This window comes from Macrobrachium nipponense, chromosome 2 (genome assembly GCF_015104395.2).
Source record: "Macrobrachium nipponense isolate FS-2020 chromosome 2, ASM1510439v2, whole genome shotgun sequence".
Lineage (NCBI taxonomy): Eukaryota > Metazoa > Arthropoda > Malacostraca > Decapoda > Palaemonidae > Macrobrachium > Macrobrachium nipponense.
In genome coordinates, this window is record NC_087201.1 from 84,684,322 (window position 1) to 84,705,459 (window position 21,138).

Here is a 21,138-nt window from a genome sequence, read left to right on the forward strand (position 1 = left end):
TTGTTGAAGATTAATTTTAAGAAACTTTTTAGTCAAATAATTTTACAGGTCCATTTTCTTATAATAATTAAAAACTAAATTGAGTTTCGAAGAAAATGTTAGGAGTCCATTTTTATGTCATAATTTGTGGCAAAATGTTAAATAAATGAGTTACAGTAATAAACATAATCTTATCAGTAAAAAAAGCTTAATATCTCGGGAATAATATTTTATTTATTACAGAGGATGGAAGGGAAGAAGAACCCAGAGTTCTTGGCCTAGCCATGATCCCTGGCGCCACATAGTTTCGATCTGCATCGACGAAGCCTCCCAAGCACCTCAACCGCCTTCTAGTCTCTACACGTAGTTCCTGCGAAAGAAATCCTCCTCCGACGAGAATGCGGTGGTAGTATGTTATTTATTCTTCCACGCTTTGTAGAAATTGATTAAAGACCAACAGATTTATTATTTTTCAAGCTTCTTTTTCTTCCTTTTTAGTGTTTAAACTGTTGTACTATAATGTGCAAAGTGTTTCTTACAAATATTTGTAATGTGTAATGTTGCTTATCTTTAAAGGTTTGTTTGCACAAGCAAGTGATTCTTTGGTAATGTTTTGTTTTTTCTCCCCAGTACTAAACAGGCGGGGTGGACAACTTGGATTGGAAATTGACTTGTAGTCAATTTCTCTTTACTTGCAGACAAAGCACTTTTGTGCTCACAGACACCTCCCAGGAATTCAGTGTTTGGCTAGAAGTGCTGTGGTACTTGTTAGGAACAGCTGGGTTTACTCTAAAAGGATATTATGAGGCAGTGCATATCAGAAGACTAACCGGGACTTATAGAGTTCAAGTTGGCTATTATACATCCACTTCAGACTAAAATTTTTAATACATTCCTCAAGGCTGAAAGGTTTACAGTTACATATTGGTAAGCCAAGTGTACCACAGTTAAGCTGTTAAACCCTCAAGATCTGCCGTTTTCAGGACATATGAAAGGTGTTACAGCTGATGTTGAGGAGGTGCTCCTACATTCTAGGGGAAAAGCAGTATTAATGTTATTTTGCCAGGAATGTGAACCAACAGCCTAAAAGCTGATTCTGGGTCTTCTTTCCAGCACTTCTGGTATTCTCCTAGGACCTGTATCCCAAGAGTATCAAGATGACTACCTTGGCCATCTTGTCACCTGGAAGGCAGTGGCTAGTAGTAGTAATAACGATTACTCAGAATACAGGCTGTACCTAACAACTGCCCAACTTTCAGAAAGCTGTAACTTGCAAAGTAGGTACAAAACAAAGACTTTGTCACTAAAGATATGTACATATATAACTAACACCAATGTGAAATTAGGAAATGGCTTAATTTGCCATGACCAGTCAAGAAAAGGCATTTATACAGCAATGGTTTGTAGGGACAGCTTTACAAATGATAAAATATTACTTTATAATACAAGTGAGGTAGGTGGGTCATTAGCTAAGCACTTTCGTAGGCTGAACGTCAACAAAATGCAATTTTAGTCCAAAATTTTAGTCTGGCAAGCTTCTACAAAGGCCAGATTCAGAAAGTGTACTACATTTGTTAAGTTACTAACTTGTGTAAATTGTAAAGTTAATGACCTGTTTAAATAAAATTAAACTTTTATTTTTTTTTAAGTTGTGATATTATCTACAAGTCTAACTAATATTAAACTATAATGGGTACAAACAGACAGCAAATGCTTTAAGCAAACTCATTATTAAATAAAAACAAAAGCAGAAAGGTTATATATAGTATATCCAATGAACATTCATGAGATACAACAGTAATAAAAAAATATGAAAATGAAATACTACATATATATTTGTACCATGAACAGAACTTTGCTGTAAGAACGCAAATAACATTCTACTTGTTGGTGAAAGTGAGTAAAAGTGACAATATTTAATCTGTAAAAATATGAAAATTATTATGAAGTGGTAGATGATAGGGTTTAGAAGGCAGAATTAGCTACAGTGCGCCACAGACTTACGGCGGATCTGATCTTACAAAACGGCATTTTACAACAAGGTAACATGATGTTGCATTAAGTTACGGCGCTAATGGCAAGAGTAGGCATCAAGTTAATGACTGTAACTTGATGCAACATCAAGTTACGGTGCCGTAAGCACTGTTAAAAGCGCCGATAATGGCAAAACGCCGACTTACGGCCAAAATCAGCTTACAGTGTCGCTGGGACAGATCCCCCACCGTACGTCAGGGACCTACTTTACAATAACAACTATATGGAGACATCTTTTGAACTGAGAGGAGAGACTAAAATTAGCTAGAGGTTTAATATTTGTAGTTTGTGGAAGAAAAGGCCCAGCCATGCAACACTGGATCAGCTTAAATTGCTAACTTGAATGGCACTTTAGATACTATAGCAAAGTTCCTATGTATGTACTCAACTTCAGTAAAAACAGAAGGAAGCAAACTTAAGTCTCCAGTGTTCACGATTGGCCTTCAAAATTAACAAAAATATTCTGTAATTTTAAGAATCTTTGGTAAAAAACTATTTGGATGAGGCACAATCGATATTATATTCTGTTCAAGCAAAATATATTACATGGGTCAGATCAGTTAAATTGCACTATTCAGAAGAAAACAGGAAATTGTAGCCAAGCATATATGTACAGTAATACAATACAAAGAATTTTCAGAAACAATAGCCTTCTAGACTACTGATCCTTTCAAAGAAACTAAAAGTTTTTTTCCAGTCCAGTGGAGTTGCAACAGAGTGCGTAAATATTCCTCAAAAGAAGAGAGTCCGAATCACTTAATGCAATGATTAATTTTAGCATTTGCTATGAATTACAAAAGCCACTTATCAAGATACTCCAGGGGCCTAGACTGGTCACTTTGTACTTGACATTCATTTTGAGATTGATCCAAATATCAATGTCTGTCACACACACCTTAACCCTAAAGTTACAGCTTTTGCTTACAGCGTTTTCCGACCAACAGTATGTTGCTAGAATGGAACCCCTGCCTTAACCTAGTGACTGCCTATACTGTTTAACATCAAATTCACTTAACCTTGGAATAAACACTAAAAAAGACATTTTTTTTAGTATAGTTGACAAGTAGATACTTATAAGTCATCTGGATAAGTTACACCTATCGTATCCACTGGACCGTCATTCTGTTAGCAACAAAAAGACACTTGGAAGAGAAAAATTAGTGGCAATATATGGTAAAGAAAGAAATGTTATGCATTTTGGCATAAAATATATAAAATGTACAGAAGATATAAAATTTTCCACTGACAGTAATAACAGGGTTCTGTAAACATAAAAAATAGGCAGTACACAACTGCTGTCTTTTTTGGGAAAAAAAAAATTTGTACACAAGACTATTGGGATAGCAGCATTTGCTACCCATATAAAAAAAGATAACATTACCCTTTCTAAGCTATTATGTAATTACTTTATAATACTGTTAAAAGTTTTTAAACTTCTATGAAAACTTAAAAAACATACATTAGGCTTTACAGGATATGCAAGATATCCCAAGAACTGCACAGAACATCATTCTTTTAAGGCTATGAACAAAAATTGCATTCGTAGCCATCTGGGTTATGTATCCTGTGACTATACTTCGCCAGCTATCAGCTACTGAAAAACATATCAAATAAAACTCTGACCTTACACTAATTATTGGCAATGAATATTGTACATTACTGACTAAAAATATCTAGAGAGACATCTGTAACAACAGCAATAACTTCTATAGCTTTTATATCAAAATGATGTTTCAAATATAATTCCTCTCCCGTTAGCACGATTATTTGTACCTTCGACATCACGAGGGATTATAGGTGTGCCCTGCCTGGTCTCGAGTATGGACTGCTGTCGACTTTCCGGCGTGCACGAGTGAAGGCCAGCGCAGGTAGCATTTTTTAAATTACAATCCTGTGTGGAAGTTTCTGAGAGTTCTGCATCTTTGTACTTGTTCTCCTTCCCATTGGTTTTTATGGGAGACGCAGGGGTGTTTCCATCTAGACAGAAGAGTAAAGAATCGGACAAGCTAGTGTTAAGGCTGCTTCCGACGGCTGAATCAGCAGATGGGCCGTGTTCAGGCACACAACATTGCTGAGAGTTTCTGACATCAAGGTCGTTGTCAACTGAAATTGGTTTGTCCGTTACGTTATCAAGAGGTTTACAACTGCCTCTAATGTCATTTTTCGTACCATTTTCAGCAAACTGTACAGATAAGTCAACTGGATTGTCTGTCAGTATGCTACGACTCAAGAGATACTCTCTGAACACACTGGATAGCGACTCGTTAATCATTTCTCCTTCGTTGCATACTGTGGTGTCTGGACTTTCCTCTTTTTCCTCTTCTGTAGGACAGACTGTGACTGAAGATGAGGAGGTCAGCCTGGTTGCCAGCTGACCCAGCGATGACGTGCTCAGATGATGGAAGAAACTTCCAAAGAGAGAACCCGTAGAACTCACCGAACTCAACGTTCTTCGAAGCGAGGAGGACTTCTTTAACTTTCTGGGTTTGGTGTTTTTATCAACATCATTGATGACTTCTGTGTAGTGTCCTTCCTTGTCTGTATTTGCATTTAATTTGTGGTAACTTTCATGTTCATCCTTGCTCATGCTTGAGATGTCTGACATTGGTGCGGTTTGAGGTTCTGGGGAAAACAGCAGAGCAGAGGGATTACTAATGACTGGGGAATTTTGACAAGCATCGCTTTCAGCGTCATCGTCGTCGCTGTGCTTTAAGTTTAGTTCCAAAGTTGTGTTGCAACTTGACGAGTCTTTTTCTTCTGGAATGGCTGTGTTCACGAGGTTCGTAGCTGAATTTATGATGATGGGACAACGGCTTCTGGGTGTCATGATCACTTTCTGAAAAGGAATTAAGAGATAGTTGTTCATACGCGAACAAAATTGTCTTAGAAAATTTGTCATTTTGTGGCAGAATAATTCTTGCTTAAAACAGAATATTAATAAGGAAAGTAGCCCTCTGTGTTAATCTAAGAAATCTATCTGATTAGTTTCACATATCTTGATTTAACAAGTTACAGTAGTAATCAATCAACTTTGCTTGTTTATTTTGTAACATATGACCTTTTGATACATTGAATATTACAAATGTTAACCAAAATCTGCTACAGTTGGATAGAGAAATCATAGATTCAAAATGGACATTATGCATACAGTAAGCTGATGCCATGTAAACTTAAGTCTATAAAACCGTTTTTGAAGGATCCTTAGTTTTTTAAAAATTTTATAATGCAAAGAGAAATATGGTAAGCAACCTAATGCTCTCATCTTGCCCAGCCTTTACAGAAAAAAGAAAGTTTGGGCAAATAAAAAAAAACTAGAGGCAGCTTGATAGTTTAACAAGACCAGTCTATCAAAAATGATATTGTTAAGATACAATAAAGTTTGTTCATACTTACCTGGCAGATATATATATAGCTGTATTCTCTGAAGTCCGACAGAATTTCTAAAAACTTACGACACCGTAGTGGGAGTAGGGTGGTTAGTACCCATTCCCCCCCCGGCCGCTGGGAGGCGGGTATCAGGAACCATTCCCATTTTCTATCAGATTTCTATCTCCACTGTCTCCTGAGGGGAGGTGGGTGGGTACTTAAAATATATATATCTGCCAGGTAAGTATGAACAAACTTTATTGTATCTTAACAAAATCATTTTGTTCATGAAACTTACCTGTCAGATATATATATAGCTGAATCCCACCTTTGGCGGTGGGAGAGACAGAAAAGGATTTAGGAAACATATATATGTAGATGATTGACATCTTGGTTCCTTACCTGTTAGCATAGCTGACTTCGTGATTACTGTCACCCAAGCCTGCATCTGCTTCACTAGAGTTACCAACAAGGTAGAGACCTGTGTAGTTGGTGCACTCTAGATGATCTGCCAACGGGGACGAGACCACAATGTGACTAGACCATGACCATACTCAAGAGGACAACGAGGCAAAACCACCACCTAAGTTAGCCTAACCAAATACTCCCATATACCAAAGGCTAAAAGAAGGGAAGACCGCATTCGGCGGCCGACCCTACAACCATAAACATTACAAACATTAAAAACTCACCTACCCCTTTTCTATGGGAAAGGATGATGCTACCTCCTGCCCCCAAGATAGTGTCTGCGGCGACGTATGGTCCAAGAGAGTACAGTTCTCATATGTCGTTCTGACCTCTCGTAAATAGTGCGAGGCGAACACCGAGTTAACTTCTCCAAAAAAGTGGCACTTAAAATATCTTTGAGAGCCATATTTTCTGAAAGGCTATAGAAGTCGAAATAGCCCTTACTTCACGAGCGTTAACTTTTAAAAGCTTAAAGTCACTATCTTGACAATAAGCGTGCGCCTCCTTAATGGTGTTCCTCAAAAAGAATGCCAGTGCATTCTTGGACATGGGCATATTAGGCCTCTTGACCGAACACCATAAGTTCTCCGCAGAACCTCTACACTCCTTTGTCCTACGAAGATATTCTTTAAGAGCCCTAACAGGACACAGGACTCTTTCTGGCTCTTGACCAATGATTTCTGCCATACCTTTGATTTCGAACGTCTTAGGCCAAGGGTTGGAAGGGTTCTCATTCTTAGCCAGGAATGACATACTCAAAGAGCAGATTGCATTATGCCCTTTGCAAGCCGCACGTAGGTTTACTAATCGCCTGTATCTCGCTAACCTTCTTCGCCGTCGCCAGAGCAGTTAGGAATACAGTCTTCTTCGTCAAATCTCGCAAAGAGGCAGAGTAAATAGGTTCGAAGCGGCTTGACGTTAAAAACTTGAGAACCACGTCCAGATTCCACGAAGGCAACTTAGCTATCGGTACCTTGGTGGTCTCAAAAGATTTTAGTAGATCATGTAGGTCTTTATTATTAGCAAGGTCAAGACCTCTATGTCGAAAAAAACTACAGATAAGACACTTCTGTAGCCTTTAATGGTTGACTGCGAGCTTCAAATCTCGTCCTGAGATAAAGAAGGAAGTCGGCGATCTGGCTCACAGAGGTCGTGGTAGAGGAAACTCCTTTCTTCCTACACCAGCTCCTAAAGCTTGGCCCACTTCGACTGGTAAACCGCGATTGACGAAGGTCTTCTCGCGGTGGCGATAGCTTTAGCCACAGGTTTCGAAAAACCTCTCTCGACTCTGGCTCCAACTTCTGGATAGTCTGAACGCAGTCAGACTCAGAGCGGAGAGGTTTTTGTGGTACCTCTCGAAGTGGGGCTGTTTGAGTAGATCTCTCCTTAACGGAAGAGATCTCGGAAAATCCACCAGGTAGGACATCACCTCTGTGAACCAGATCGCTGCAGCCAAAAGGGGGCGATTAACGTCAACCGTCGTCCCCGGTCCGAAGCTGTGAACTTTCTCATCACTTCCCCCAGAATCGTTGAAGGGGGGAAATGCGTAGAGGTCTAGGCCCGTCCAATCCCATAACAGGGCGTCTACTGCTACTGCCCCCGGATCGAGAACTGGGGAGCAGTAAAGAGGAAGTCTCGCCGTCCTTGCGGTTGCAAAAACGTCCACCAAGGGGCGTCCCCAAAGACTCCACAGCTCCTGGCATACGTCCTGATTGAGGGTCCCCATCTCTATCGGCAGCAACTGACCTTGTCGACTGAGGAGATCCGCCTGGACGTTCTCGACTCCGGCAATGAACCTTGTCAAGATCGTGATCTCTCTCACCTTCGCCCAAATCAGAATTTCCTTCGCTAGAGCGAACAGGGAGCGAGAGTGAGTTCCTCCTTGTTTCTTCAAGTATGCCAGGGCTGTGGTATTGTCCGTCCGAGTTGACTTGAACTACTCGACGGGAGACTTTGTCCTGAAAGAACTGGAGCGCTAATTGAACCGCTGCCAGCTCCTTGAAGTTGATATGCCAGGCTACCTGTTCCCCTCTCCAGGTGCCTGACACTTCCTCCCCCCCTAGTGTTGCTCCCCACCCCGTGGATGACGCGTCGGAGAACAACACTAGGTCGGGGTTCCGAAGCTTGAGGGATATGCCCTCTGAGAGCTTTAACGGATCGAGCCACCATCTTAGATGGCTCTTCACCTCTTCTGAGATGATTAAGATCATATCGAAGTTGTCCTTCTCTGTCCAATTGTCTGACAGGAAGAACTGAAGAGGTCGGAGATGTAGCCTCCCCAGGGAAACAAACTTCTCCAGCGAGGAAATGGTCCCCAGCAGACTCATCCATTCCCTCACCGAGCACTGAATCCTTCCCTGATAAGAAAGGCTGACACTTTCTCTATGCCTTGTTTGCTGACGTTCCTGGACGGAAAAGCCCGAAAAGCCACTGAATCCATCTGAATCCCCAGATACACGATGGACTGTGTTGGGGTCAGATGTGACTTTTCGAAGTTCACCAGAAGTCCCAGGGACGCAGCTAAAGACAGAGTCGTTTTCAGGTCCTCCAGGCACCGGGTCTGCGAAGAAGCTCGGATGAGCCAGTCGTCCAGATAGAGCGAGATCCTGATGTTGGAAAGATGGAGCCACCTCGCCACATTCTTCATTAAGATGGTGAACACAAATGGGGCCGTACTCAGACCGAAACAGAGAGCCCTGAACTGAAACACCTTTCCTTTCAGGACGAACCGAAGGTACTTCATAGACTGGGGGTGTATCGGGGACGTGAAAGTATGCGTCCTGAAGATCGAGAGATACCATCCAATCCCCCGGTCTTAAGGCCCCCAGAACTGACTGAGGTGTCTCCATCTTGAACTTTTGCTTTTCTATGAAGAGGTTCAGACGACTTACGTCCAAGACTGGCCGCCACCCTCCCGAGTGTTTTCGGAACAAGAAACAATCTGTTGTAAAATCCTGGCGTAGCCAGGTCTAAGACCTGTTCCACTGCTCGTTTCTCGAGCATCTGCTCGAGCAGATCGAAAAGAATCCTTTGCTTTCTTGAGGATACGACGGGGGACCAAATCCCTGGGAGTTGGAAGTCAGAGGGGGAGGCTATACGAACGGAATCTTGTACCCCTTCTCTATAATGTTGAGAGACCAGGTGTCTGCCCCTCTTTTTTCTCTCCAGGCTCCTCCAAACAACTGAAGCCTGGCTCCTACCGGTGACTGAAGGCAAGCATTCTCACTTCTTGCCCCTGGACTTAGCCGGGGCTCTACCTCTAGGAAGACCTCTTCCTCTGGGTACAGATCTAGCTGAAGATCCTCCACGAAAGGGCTTCTGCTTCTTAAAAAAGACTGAACTCCTGAAGACGGGTTGAAAGGGACAGCAGGAGGTCTCGACGACTGTGTCAAAAGGTCTTGAGTGGCTTTCTCCTGTAGACTTACTGCCAGATCCTCACCAAAGCCTGGGGGAAGAGATGACTTGAGAACGGCGCATACAAAAGTTCTGTCTTCTAGTGCGGGAGAAGGAAAGACTTAGCCGACCAAAATTAACAATACAGCGATCTTTCTTCTTCAACACGCCTGCACTGAAAAATGAAGATGCTAATTCCTCTGAGCCATCCCATGACGGCCTTTGTCCATGCCATGACCAAATACACTGGACAGCTCCCCCAAGCTGATTCTCGAATCTGGCTTACGAGACTGGGTTGGTCTAGCACTCCGAGACACCAGTCTAAGAAGTTAAATACTTCTAAGGATCTAAACAGACCCTTCAACAGATGATCCATTTCTGACGTAGTCCACGACACCTTCGCTGAGGCTAACAGAGCTCTTCTTGAGGCATCTACAACGCTGGCGAAATCTCCCTGTGTTGACGTCGGAACCTTCAAACCCAACTCCTCACCGGTTTCATACCACATCCCTGCCTTACCGCTAAGCCTAGACGGAGGCAGGGCGAAAGTGGTGCTTCCTTTAGCTTTCCTAGTCTCCATCCAAGTGTTAACTTTCCGGAAAGCCCTCTTGGTAGACAAAGATGTCTTCATCTTAACAAACCCTGGTGTCTTCTTAGCTTTCGACGACGAAAACTGCGATGGAGGAGAAGGAGGAGCAAGGAAGGAAGGTATCTCCAAAAAGAATCACGGAGCAGCCGAGCCAAAACTTGATAGTCTGAAGAAGACGACGTCGAGGGTTGTTCTTCATCAACCTCCTCCGAAGAACAGCTCAATTCCCCTTCTTCCTTACCCGAGTTAAACTCCGAAGAAAGAGGTAGAAGACCTTTCACTCCAAGTCTCCTATCAGACCGATGACGAGAAGAAGAGGGTAACGTACCCTTAACAAAATCGTTAGCCGACACAGGATCAGCAATCACAACTTGAGTAGAATGCGAAGTAGAAGGAAGACGTGTAGCGTCATCTAAAGACTCGGGAACAACGCCATCCGATCGAGAGCGAACTCCCGTACTCACGTTCCAAGACGCTCTTACGACGATGTCTATTAGCGTCCATCGAGCGTCTAACCTAGCGTCCCTCCGAGCGTCCAACGAAGCGTCCAAATCAGCGTCCAACTGAGCGTCCAACGAAGCGTCCAAAGAAGCGATAAGCGGAGCGTCCCTCCTAGCGTCCCTCGAAGCGTCTCTACGATCGTCCCGCGAAGAGACAGGAACTGACACTTGACGAGCGTCCCGATGAACGTCAACACAAGAAACTAAAGCATCTTCATCAGAAACGTCGATGTCGGAACGCCGAGCGTCCTCACGTCGAGAAGAGAGGGCAGAATGAAGAAACCTCTCTCTCTCCTGACGTTTACTTCCACCTCTAGACGAACGCTGGGGAGAACGAAGTCTAGAAGACGAAATACCAGGAACCGGGGACGAAAGACGAGCCGGCGGAGAAGACTGTCTTGATCTCTTGATCGGAAGTCTATCGTCCTTCTTACGACCAGAAACCGTTTCCTTCTGCTTAAGTAAAGCATCCAGTTGTCGCTGCATAGCAAGGATTATCTCCGTCTGCGAAGGTTCTTTACGAGGAGAAGGGCCATGCCTGCGAGAAGGTGAGGGGCGAAGGGGACGCTTCTTCCTTCTCCCAGGAACAGCCTTGCTCTAGAGCGAACTGGGCGCTCAAAGTCGTCATCATCGGAAGACGACCTAGCCTTCTTCTGGGGCGGAAAGGACACGCTTTCCGGAGAAGAATGCCAATCAGATAAAGCATGACGTGAAGCGTCCTGATCTTGAAATGACAATTTGTCGAAAATTGCATTTTTGTTTCCTAACTATACAAACCTGAAGGTCCTTAACAATAGAAGTAGCTAGCGGCACTGGAACGTCGTAAGCTTCGAACAAGGGCAGAACGGTAGTTAACTGCTTGTCCGACAGTCGCGCGCCGCGCGACTGGGAGGTAAACAAATCACTTTTGCTTTTGGCCCATGCAAAATACGCAGAGTGAGGGGTGGCATGAGGAGGGACTATATGTAAAGGACCTCAGGTTTGTATAGTTAGGAAAAATGCATTTCAACAAATTGTCATTTGTTCCGATACGTAATACAAACCATCGGTCCTTTAAACAATAGGAAGACTCACTTCTTGGTGGGAGGAATCTGGAGTCTTTTGATGAACAGACTGGTGTTCGTCCATCCCCTGGAATGCCTCCCTGTCGTAAGAGCGAGGGAGGGATCCAAGCCTCTGTCCGATTGATCGGGGTGTGCACCAGCGCAGGATCAATGGTCAGACCTCTGGGCCGAGTACAAGAGAGAGGCAAGCGTATCTCTTCGTACCAGCAAGCAAGAACTTGTTCCTGTTTGCAAGAGGCACATAAAGTATGGGTTGTCTCAAGCTGGCATCCACTTCCTCCCCTTGTTGGAGGAAGTAAGTGGATATACGCTCCTATCCCTATTGTGAAGGGATATGATGGGCTCTGTTGAGTAGCTCACCTGCATCCTGTCCTTATCCAGCAGGGTGACGACCGTGTCCCTCTAACCACAGGTGAGAAGAAAAAGATGGGAAGAGGAGCCAGTCACACTCTCATTCAACTCATCCATTCTTATGGTCACACCAGGACTCGATGCTGTTCAGCCTGCGAGGGTCTGGGTTCGCTACACAAGTGTTGAGCAGCCACCACGGGTCCCAAGGAAAAAGATCCAAGGACCTGTGGGCAATATCCCGAAGGTAGAAGGAAGGGCATGTGGTCTGGTTGACCAGACCCTGCCTTCAGTACCTGCGCCACGGAGAAGTTCTTGCGGACAAGGCAGCATCTCCTTCGCATCGAAGGCGGTGAAGTCCATTAGGGAGGGGATTGTGAACGACTCGAACCAATCGTCAGGGACCGAAGGGTTCTGAGTCTTCGCTACGAAGTTCGGTACGAAATCGAGCATCACGGATCCCCATCCCCTGGATGCTTGACTTCGCAGGAGAAGTCATGCAGTTCCTCAGAGGAAAAGGAAGGAAATAGTCGCATGACCTATTCCTCTTCTCTACTTCGGTGATGTCCAGTACCCATACTGGTCTGTCCGTTTGCCACGAAGTCTCTCGCATCTCCTATCCCCATGCAGCGAAGTTCTCGGTAGTGGATAGGACACCGACACTCCATGGTGGGTGTCAATGGTATGGGTACTGTGACAAGCTATTAAACGAAGTAATGATTGCTCTGTAACAACCGAACTAAGTCAACAGCGTAGTTCGTAACTGACTCGGACGCTCTGACAGCTGCCGACTGACTGCGTTCGGTAGGAGGCAAGTTGTCAAAGCATCCGATAAGTCACGTGACCTTCGCCTTTAAAGGGTTATGCCGAGAGACCAAACAAATAATGTATTTGTTTGTCACCAATGCCGGACAGCGAGGTGATGATTCTCTTAAGGCATGTGCCCAACAGGCGAAAGTCAATTGCCTTCTAGAGGACCGAGGTCCCTGAAGGTAAAAACATCTCATGGTTGTTGAATCTCAGCTAAGGAGAAACAACACTATGTACCGTTGAAGACGAAGGTAGATATTGAATGCAACCTACGTCTTCACAGATGAATCGAGAGAAGGATTCTCAAGATTCATAACCTGTGCTTACAAATGACTGAAAACGCTAACCGCTATTTCATTGCTGTCCGGTGAGAAGTCGTAGTTGCAATGAAAGCGGGGCGTTCTTCAGTAATGAAAACACAGGGGAAAGCCGCCTGAAGAACTGCTTCTCATGGGCTGAACATTTGGAAGTAGAGCTGTCAGGTCGGAGAGTAGGCGATGTCTTCTGACACATCTCGTAATTCGGTTGAACAATGAACAATTGTACACCTACGAATAAGAGATATTTTGAAGACAAACTCAGATGTCTGCAAAATCATTCGCATTATCGCAGTGCGATGCAGCGGGAGACTTGTACAGACTTCTGTTACCGTGCGGTAAACAGAAAGATGAGAGTCGAATAGATATCTCTGTTTAAAATTCTCGCAATACCGAAGACGATGAATACTAGCGTCACAGCAGTAGATGGTCATTCATGTATGCGAGAATCCCCATTAATCAGAGACTTAAGTCCGTGATTGTTGGGCAGAGATACGGTTGGTATTCAATCAAAGCAGGTAGAAAGACATAACCAACCGTCCATCTCAAGCGGCAGCTGGTACTGAAATGCCTCGGGCAATTCAATACGCAGTAGCTGTCGCTGACTCGTCATCCTGAGTTGCCAAGTAATCCTTTCCACGAAGGAATGCGTTCGGCTAGAACCACCGAGCATAAAAAGATATGCTCGAGCAATTATATTTATGCGAAACGAATTTCGGTAAATATAAAAGCTTAAATGGTGTTGTTGTGACAACACCATAAGTATATAAAATTGAAACTGGAAACTCCTGGGAGGTTGCAGGCAACCCGAGTTGCAGTTCAATTAGAATACTTTTCGTCTAAGTCGCAATCCGTAGAATAACCAGGATATGCGCCTACCCCTCGGGACCATTCAACTGCTTAGCAGAATCATGTCGCGAGGTTAATATACGTAGTATATTTGTAGGATTCTGAACAACGATCTCCATCCTAAATTCTTTCCTTCAAGAAAACAAAATAAGGATTGGAGATCGACCACCTTCGGTCTCTATCAAAGAGAGTGAAGAAGTCTTCCTCGAAGGAAAGCTTCAATGGTGAACAGAATACTAAGACGATAGTTCAAGCCAAACTGGATATTCCCGTCCGTTCTCTCTATTCCAGGTGGTCGCCTACTGTGAGATAGTCTTCTTCAGCAGCAGTCTTCTTCCTAATGCTAGAAATTCCAGGAATTCGAGCATAGGCGAGGTTCCCGATATCGTGTAACATATCGGGTATTCTCGTCTCGCTCACTTTGGACCGTGGTCTCGCCTAAGTGTTTGGAGATCGTAAGAAAACTCTAACACTCTGAATGCGCTAGAAATTCCGTAGAATTCTAAGCAGTCTGCGAAAACCCCCACCGTATTCGTCAAACGATATCGGCTGGTGGTCCTCTCGATTCCCGTAGAAATCGAGAATGGGGCAGGATCCCTCCTCAACGACCGGGGCTTACGTCAGGTAGGACCCGAAGGTCCCCCACCCCCGGTAGCGCAGTCCCAACTGGGAATCTACAGAGAAATCCTCTGTAGGATCCCTCCCTTTCCCTCCCGCGTAGCCGTAAGGAGAGAGGGAATGGGGGAGGAATTGGATACTCGCTCGCCTTCCAGTGGAAACTAGCAGTTGGAGAAGAGTAGGAGCAGCCATCGCTTGCGGCGATGGCCTCTCAGAGTCTGGGAAAACGTATCGTCAGGAGAAAACGTTTTCCCCGAGGAGGGTTACGAACTCTCACTGTAGGTAAGGGTCTGCCGCCACTGTGAACGTCGTCTGGGTGGGGCTGATCGACACCTGACAGGAGAGAGCCGATACCGTCCTCCGACTCATTCCAGTCCTCGTCGAGGTCGAAACCTCTCAGGAGGACCTGAAGGAGTGGCTGGTACCGACGAGCCGCGGGGACCCCTTCCTCGCCTCAACCCGTGGCTTGGTCAGCGACCGTCACGTCAACCCGAGCAGCCAGCTGGTCGCTGCGAGAGCGTCCACTGGCCTAGCGAGAGTCGTCTGCACGACACTCGCCAGTCTTCTGCTCCGCGCTTCGGTCTTGGCGGCGAGCGAGCTCGAGTGTCAAGACTTTGGCTGGACGGTCTCCCGCGGGAGACCGTCCACTCGGTACTTCTCGCTAACGAGAAGCCGAGGCGGATCCTGGTTTTAGCGGCAGAACCGCTAGAACCAGGCGAGGAAAGTGCCAGCCGAAGCTGTATCCTCTGGTCCCCGTCTTCTTCTCCTTGGTAGAAGAAAAGACGGGCCCTGTTCCCGAGGGGGCAGGAGGACCAGCAGAAGAGCTCCCCGAATCGCCGGAGCGAGACGGGCCCTTAGAAGGTCCCGAAGGAGCCTTCTTAGGTAAAACCCGGGTTACCAGCTGGTCGCTGCAAGAGCGGCCGCTGGCCTGGCAAGAGTCACCTGAGCGTCTCTCACCAGCCTTCTGCTCCGTGCCGCGTCTTGGCGCCGAAACTTGGCTGCACGGTCTCCCGAGGGAGAACGTACACTCGGGATCTCTCGCAACGAGAGACCGAGCCGGAACCTGGCGTAGCGCATCGCCGCTAGCACCAGGCGAGGAAGTACCAGAGCTAACCGATACTCCTCTGGTCCCCGTCTATCTCTTCCTTACGGAAGGGGAGACGGGCCCGCTCCCGAAGGCAGCAGGAGGACCAGCAGAAGGAACCCCCCGTCCACCGGGGTGGGACGGGCCCTTAGAAAGTTCCCGAAGGAGACTTCTTAGGGGGGAAGGCAGCCTTCTTCTTTTTCGGCTTATGGGCCTTAGTTAAGTCGAAGGGGAAGAGGCAGCAGCAGACGATGAAGAAGAAGATGACAGCTTCCTCTTCTCCTCTTCCTCTGTCAGCTCATGCAGGACAGTCGTCAGGTCCTCCATCCAGGCCGGAGCCGGGCTATTGCCGGCAAGCAACACGGCCCGACTGCCACCTGTCCGGTTTAAGGACAATGGGACTGGGGAAGACACACCGTGGGCAGGACCAGCATGGACAGGCACAGGAACCAGGAGCGACAGGAACAGCAACCAGCTCAGGAGCGCATGAAGGCAGCGGCAGCGTAGACCCAGAAGGGACAGCCAAGCCAACAGCGGGAATCACTCAGCGGCAGGTACGGCAGCCCCAGCGATCGCCTCGTAGAATCATTGGCAGCCAGCGGAACCTGGGTCCTGGCGGCCGGTCCAGGACGAGCTGCTGGAACAGCGAAGTCTGGGGCTGGCAACACGAAGAAAACAGCGGCGGCGGCAACCCCACCTCGGTACGGCTGCGGCCCTAGTAGCGGCAGACGGCGTCATCGACACATGGGAGTGTGACTAAGAGGTCAGACCAGGAGGAGCAGGCATAAGCGGCCGTGGTAGTAGTGGAGAAGACCCCCCGCCCCAGACCTCGCTAGACGCTGCAGCAGCCCGTGATGCTAGGCACGCCCTGCCTCCTCCGCGGTGGTCCATACCTGTCCAAGGTCGTCTCCCACGGATGTAGCACCTGCAGGTAACATAGATAGATTAGTAAGAGGGGTTCCCTCACGCACGGGGGGAAGACATGCCACCCCACCGAACGCAAGGAAGACCCCAAAATACAAAATACAACGAAGAAGCTGAGCGGGGGGCGAGGAAGGAAGACGAAGAATCGGATACCAAGGGAGTCGCGGGAGAGAGCTTTCCGACGACTTCCTGGCAGACCTTCGCTTCCCCTACCCCCGCACAGCAGTGAAAAGTAATATGAAAATGAAACAGAATACTGCCCTTGCGATTCACTTCATAGAACTTAAAGGGGAAAAGATCAATTCCCGGGTAAGAACGGAAACTTGATCCAATAATATGATGCTATCATAAAATATATATGAAAATGAAAACAGAATACTGCACTTGCGATTTGTTTTCATTTTCACATTAAAAAAAAATCGTAATGATCAATTCCCGGGTAAGAACGAAAAATTGATCCAAATTAAATTTCATGTAAATAAATAAATGAAAATGAAAAGAATATTGCAATTGCAAATCCACTTTCATTGCATTCTATTATACAAAATTAAAAGGCTCGTGCGAGCGCAATCACACTCTCGGTAACGAACGCACAGGGCAAAAATATAATGAAAAGAGTACTTACATTTTTCAATTACACACTTTCGCCCAAAATACATGACTCGGCGCGAGCGCGCCCGCCCTCGGCACCGAGACATAATTCAAGGGTTCAATTCATGAAAAGAGAGGAAATCGCCGCATCTACGGCGATAACTCCATGTTGGTCATAATTAAGTAATGAAAATGAAAACAGTGTACTTACAGTTTCATTTTCAAGTCAAACAAAACCATTAGTAGAAAACACAATATAAACAAAGCATACGACGATGAAGCGGGCAGAGAGCGATGACGAACACGTCCTTCACACCCGCGGGCCGAAAGCAAAAGTGATTTGTTTACCTCCCAGTCGCGCGGCGCGCGCGGACTGTCGGACAAGCAGTTAACTACAAGTTCTCCCCACCCTTGTTCGAAGCTTACGACCGTTCCAGCTGCCGCTAGCTACTTCCTATTGTTAAAGGACCTCAGGTTTGTATTACGTATCGGAACAAACGTCCTCTTCAAAGGTCGCGAATCCGAACGAGATTCCCACCCCTTGCGCGGGGAGGACGCGTCGGAAGACGAGAAACAATCCTTTAGGAGGACACGTGCTCGAGCACGCTCCTTAGCAGCCTGGGAAGCGTCAACAGGTACTGCTGAAGGGACGTCAGATGGTTGGTGGGGGATCCCGTAACCCTCCTTCGGCCTTCGACATGCCCTCCCTCTGAATCCTGGGAGTCCGGCAGAGGTCCCAGCCTAGAGGCGCTATAGGGCCGATCTGACGCCCCCTCCACTTCACTAGGGGCACTAACACTACACTTAGCACTTTCCCTGTTTTCAAGGGCCAGAACCTTAGATTCCAGAGTTTTCAAAGAATCTAAAATAAGCGAAAGGGCATTACCCTCCGCAGACACCACTTGAGGGCCCGAAGGCAACACTACGGGGTTAGGAGTCACAAAATCTAAAGAAGGGTTAGAAGGGGATACATTATTACCCTGTCTACTACCCGATTTACTCCTGGAGGAAGACCTCCTGATCCTATCACGCTCTAATTTATTTACATAGGATTCATATGTCTTCCATTGTGCATCATTCAAACTTTCACACTCCGTGCAGCGAAAATCATACCTACACACTTGCCCCCTACAACCTTTACACACTGTGAGGATCAACCAAAGCTTTTGGTAACCTCACCTTGCATTCGTCTTTCATACACACTCTGGCACTAGCCGAACTAGAACCTGACATATTTAAGGAAAAAAACCAAGCCAAATTCTCCCCAAAAAACAATCCAAAAAGTCACGTATGCCAAGCTATCGATCCAATAACAAATAACCTAAAAGTCAAGAGGATACTCAAGCAAAGAAAGTTTTCCAAAATCCTGAGGCGGAGGTGCTGTAAAATGATATTGTTATGATACAATAAAGTTTCATACATACTTACCTGGCAGATATATACATAGCTATCGACTCCGTCGTCCCCGACAGAAAATGACAATTTGTCGAAAATTGCATTTTTCCTAACTATACAAACCTGAGGTCCTTTAACAATAGGAAGGTAACTAGCGGCAGCTGGGACGGTCGTAAGCTTCGAACAAGGGGAAGAACGGTAGTTAACTGCTTGTCCGAATCGTGCGCCGCGAGGTGAAGAATCACTTTTGCTTTAGGCCCATGCAAAAAAGTTGCAGAGTGAGGGGTGGCATGAGGTGGGACTTATATGTAAAGGACCTCAGGTTTGTATGTATAGTTAGGAAAAAATGCAATTTTCGACAAATTGTCATTTGTTCGATACGTAATACAAACCCTCGGTCCTTTAACAATAGGAAGACTCACTTCTTGGTGGGAGGAATCTGAGTGCTTTTTTGGTGAACAGACTGGTGTTCGTCCAACCCTGGAGTGCCTCCCTGGTCGTAAGAGCAGGGAGGGATCCAAACCTCTGTCCGATTGATCGGGGTGTGTGCACCGCAGGATCAATGGTCAGACCTCTGGGCCAAGTACTAAGAGAGAGGCAAGCGTATCTCTTCGTACCAGCAAGCAAGAACTTGTTCCTGTTTGCAAAGAGACAATCATAAAATGATGGGTTGTCTCAATTTGGCATCCACTTCCTCCCCCTTGTTGGAGGAAGTGGTGGATATTTACTCCTATCCCTACTGAAAGGGATAGGATGGTGCTCTATTGAGTAGCTCACCTGCATCTCGTCCTTACCCAGCATGGTGACGACCGTGTCCCTCTACCCAAAGGTAGAGGGAAGAAAAAGATGGGAAGAGGAGCCAGTCACACTCATCATTCCTCATCCATTCTTACGGTCACACCAGGACTCGATGCTGTTCAGCCTGCGAGGGTCTGGGTTAACTACACAACGTGTTGAGCAACCACCACGGTTCCCAAGGAAAAAGATCCAAGGAACTGTGGGCAATATTCCTGAAGGTAGAAGGAGGTGCATGCGGTCCGTTGGACCAGGCGCCTGCCTTCATTACCTGCGCCACGGAGAAGTTCTTGCGGAACGCGAGAGAATGATGAAGAGGCGTCCACATCATCCTGGGTGTCGAGTTTCTTCAGACAGCTCCGTCACACCTTCACAGGACAAGCAGCATAGCCTTCGTATCGGAGGCGGTGACGTCCATTAGGGAGGGTATTGTGAAGGACTCGAACCAATCGTCAGTTACCGAAGGGTTTCTGAGTCTTCGCTACGAAGATCGGTACGAAATCGAGCGTCACAAATCCCCATCCCTTTGTGCTTGACTTCTCAAGAGAAGTCATGCAGTTACCTAAGACGAAAAGAAGGGAATAGTCGTATGACCTATCCCTCTTCTCGACTTTGGTTATGTACAGTACTCATACTGACAAGCTATTAAGACGAAGTAATGATTGCTGCTGGTGGGAACAACCGAACTAAGTCCACAGCATAGTTCGTAACTGACTCGGACGCTCTGACAGCTGCCGACTGACTGGTTCGGAATCAGTAGAGGCAAGTTGTCCAAGCATCCGGGTAAGTCACGTGACCTTCGCCCTTTAAAGAGTTATGCTGAGAGACCAAACAAATAAAATATTTGTTAGTCACCGATGCCGGACGGCGCGGCGATGATTCTCTTAATGCATAAGCTCAAAAGGCGAAAGTCAATTGCCTTCAAAAGACCGAGGTCCCTGATGGCAAGAAAATCTCATAGACGTTGAATCTCAGCTTAAGGAGAAAACAACACTATGTGACGTTGAAGACGAAGGTAGGCAATGAATGCAACCTACGTCTTCCAGCTGAATCGAGAGAAGAATCTCAAGATTCTAAACCTGTGCTTACAATGACTGAAAAACGCTAACCGCCATTTCATTGCTGTCCGTTGTGCAATGAAAGCGGGGCGTTCTTCAGTAATGAAACACAGGGGAGAGCCGCTTGAAGAACTGCTTCTCATGGGCTGAACGTTTGGAAGTAGAGCTGGCAGGTGTGGGAGTAGGCGATGTCTTTCAATACATCTGCTAATCCGGGGTGAAACAATGAACAATTGTTACACCTCCGAATACAAGATATTTTGAGGACAAACTCAGATTCCGCAAAAATCATTCGCATTATCGGGATGAGATGCAGCAAGAGAGCTATTACAGAATTCTGTTACTGTGCGGTAAACAGAAAGATGAGAGTCGAATAGATATCTCTGTTTAAAATTCTCGCAATACCGAAGACGATGAATACTAGCGTTTCTCAGCAGTAGATGGTCATTCATGTATGCGAGAATCCCCGTTAATCAGGAGACTTAAGTCCGTGATTGTGGGCAGAGATACGGTTGTTATTCAATCAAAGCAGGTGAGAAAGACATAAACAACCGTCTATCTCAAAGCGGCAGCTGATACTGAAATGCCTCAATACGCAGTAGCTGTCGCTGACTCGTCATCCTGAGTTGCCAAGTAATCCTTTCCACGAAAGGAATGCGTCGGCTAGAACCACCGAGCATAAAAAAAGATATGCTCGAGCAATTATATTTAAGGCGAAACGAATTTCAGTAAATATAAAAGTTAAAATGGTGTTGTGTGACAAACCATAAGTATATAAAATGAAACTGGAAACTCCTGGGAGGTTGCAGGCAACCCGGGTTTGCAGTTCAATTAGAATACTTTTCGTCTAAGTCGCAATCCGTAGAATAACCAGGATATGCGCCTACCCTCGGACCATTCAACTGCTTAGCAGATCATGTCGCGAGGTTAATATACGTAGTATATTTGTAGGATTC

At 46.0% G+C, this 21,138-nt stretch overlaps 2 protein-coding genes across 2 annotated transcripts in view; both read right to left on the reverse strand.

Annotated features, from left to right (window-relative positions):
* Positions 1-21,138, reverse strand: part of LOC135220747 (uncharacterized) — a 671,524-nt gene that overhangs the window by 605,956 nt on the left and 44,430 nt on the right. The gene's annotated exons all lie outside the window — the stretch shown is intronic.
* LOC135221573 (uncharacterized) overlaps positions 1,284-21,138 on the reverse strand; it is a 46,259-nt gene continuing 26,404 nt past the window's right edge. Inside the window, exon 2 of the mRNA XM_064259266.1 lies at positions 1,284-4,849. Within this exon, the coding sequence (XP_064115336.1) occupies positions 3,734-4,849 (1,116 nt within the window). The 3' untranslated portion in view covers positions 1,284-3,733. The remainder of the gene's footprint in view (positions 4,850-21,138) is intronic.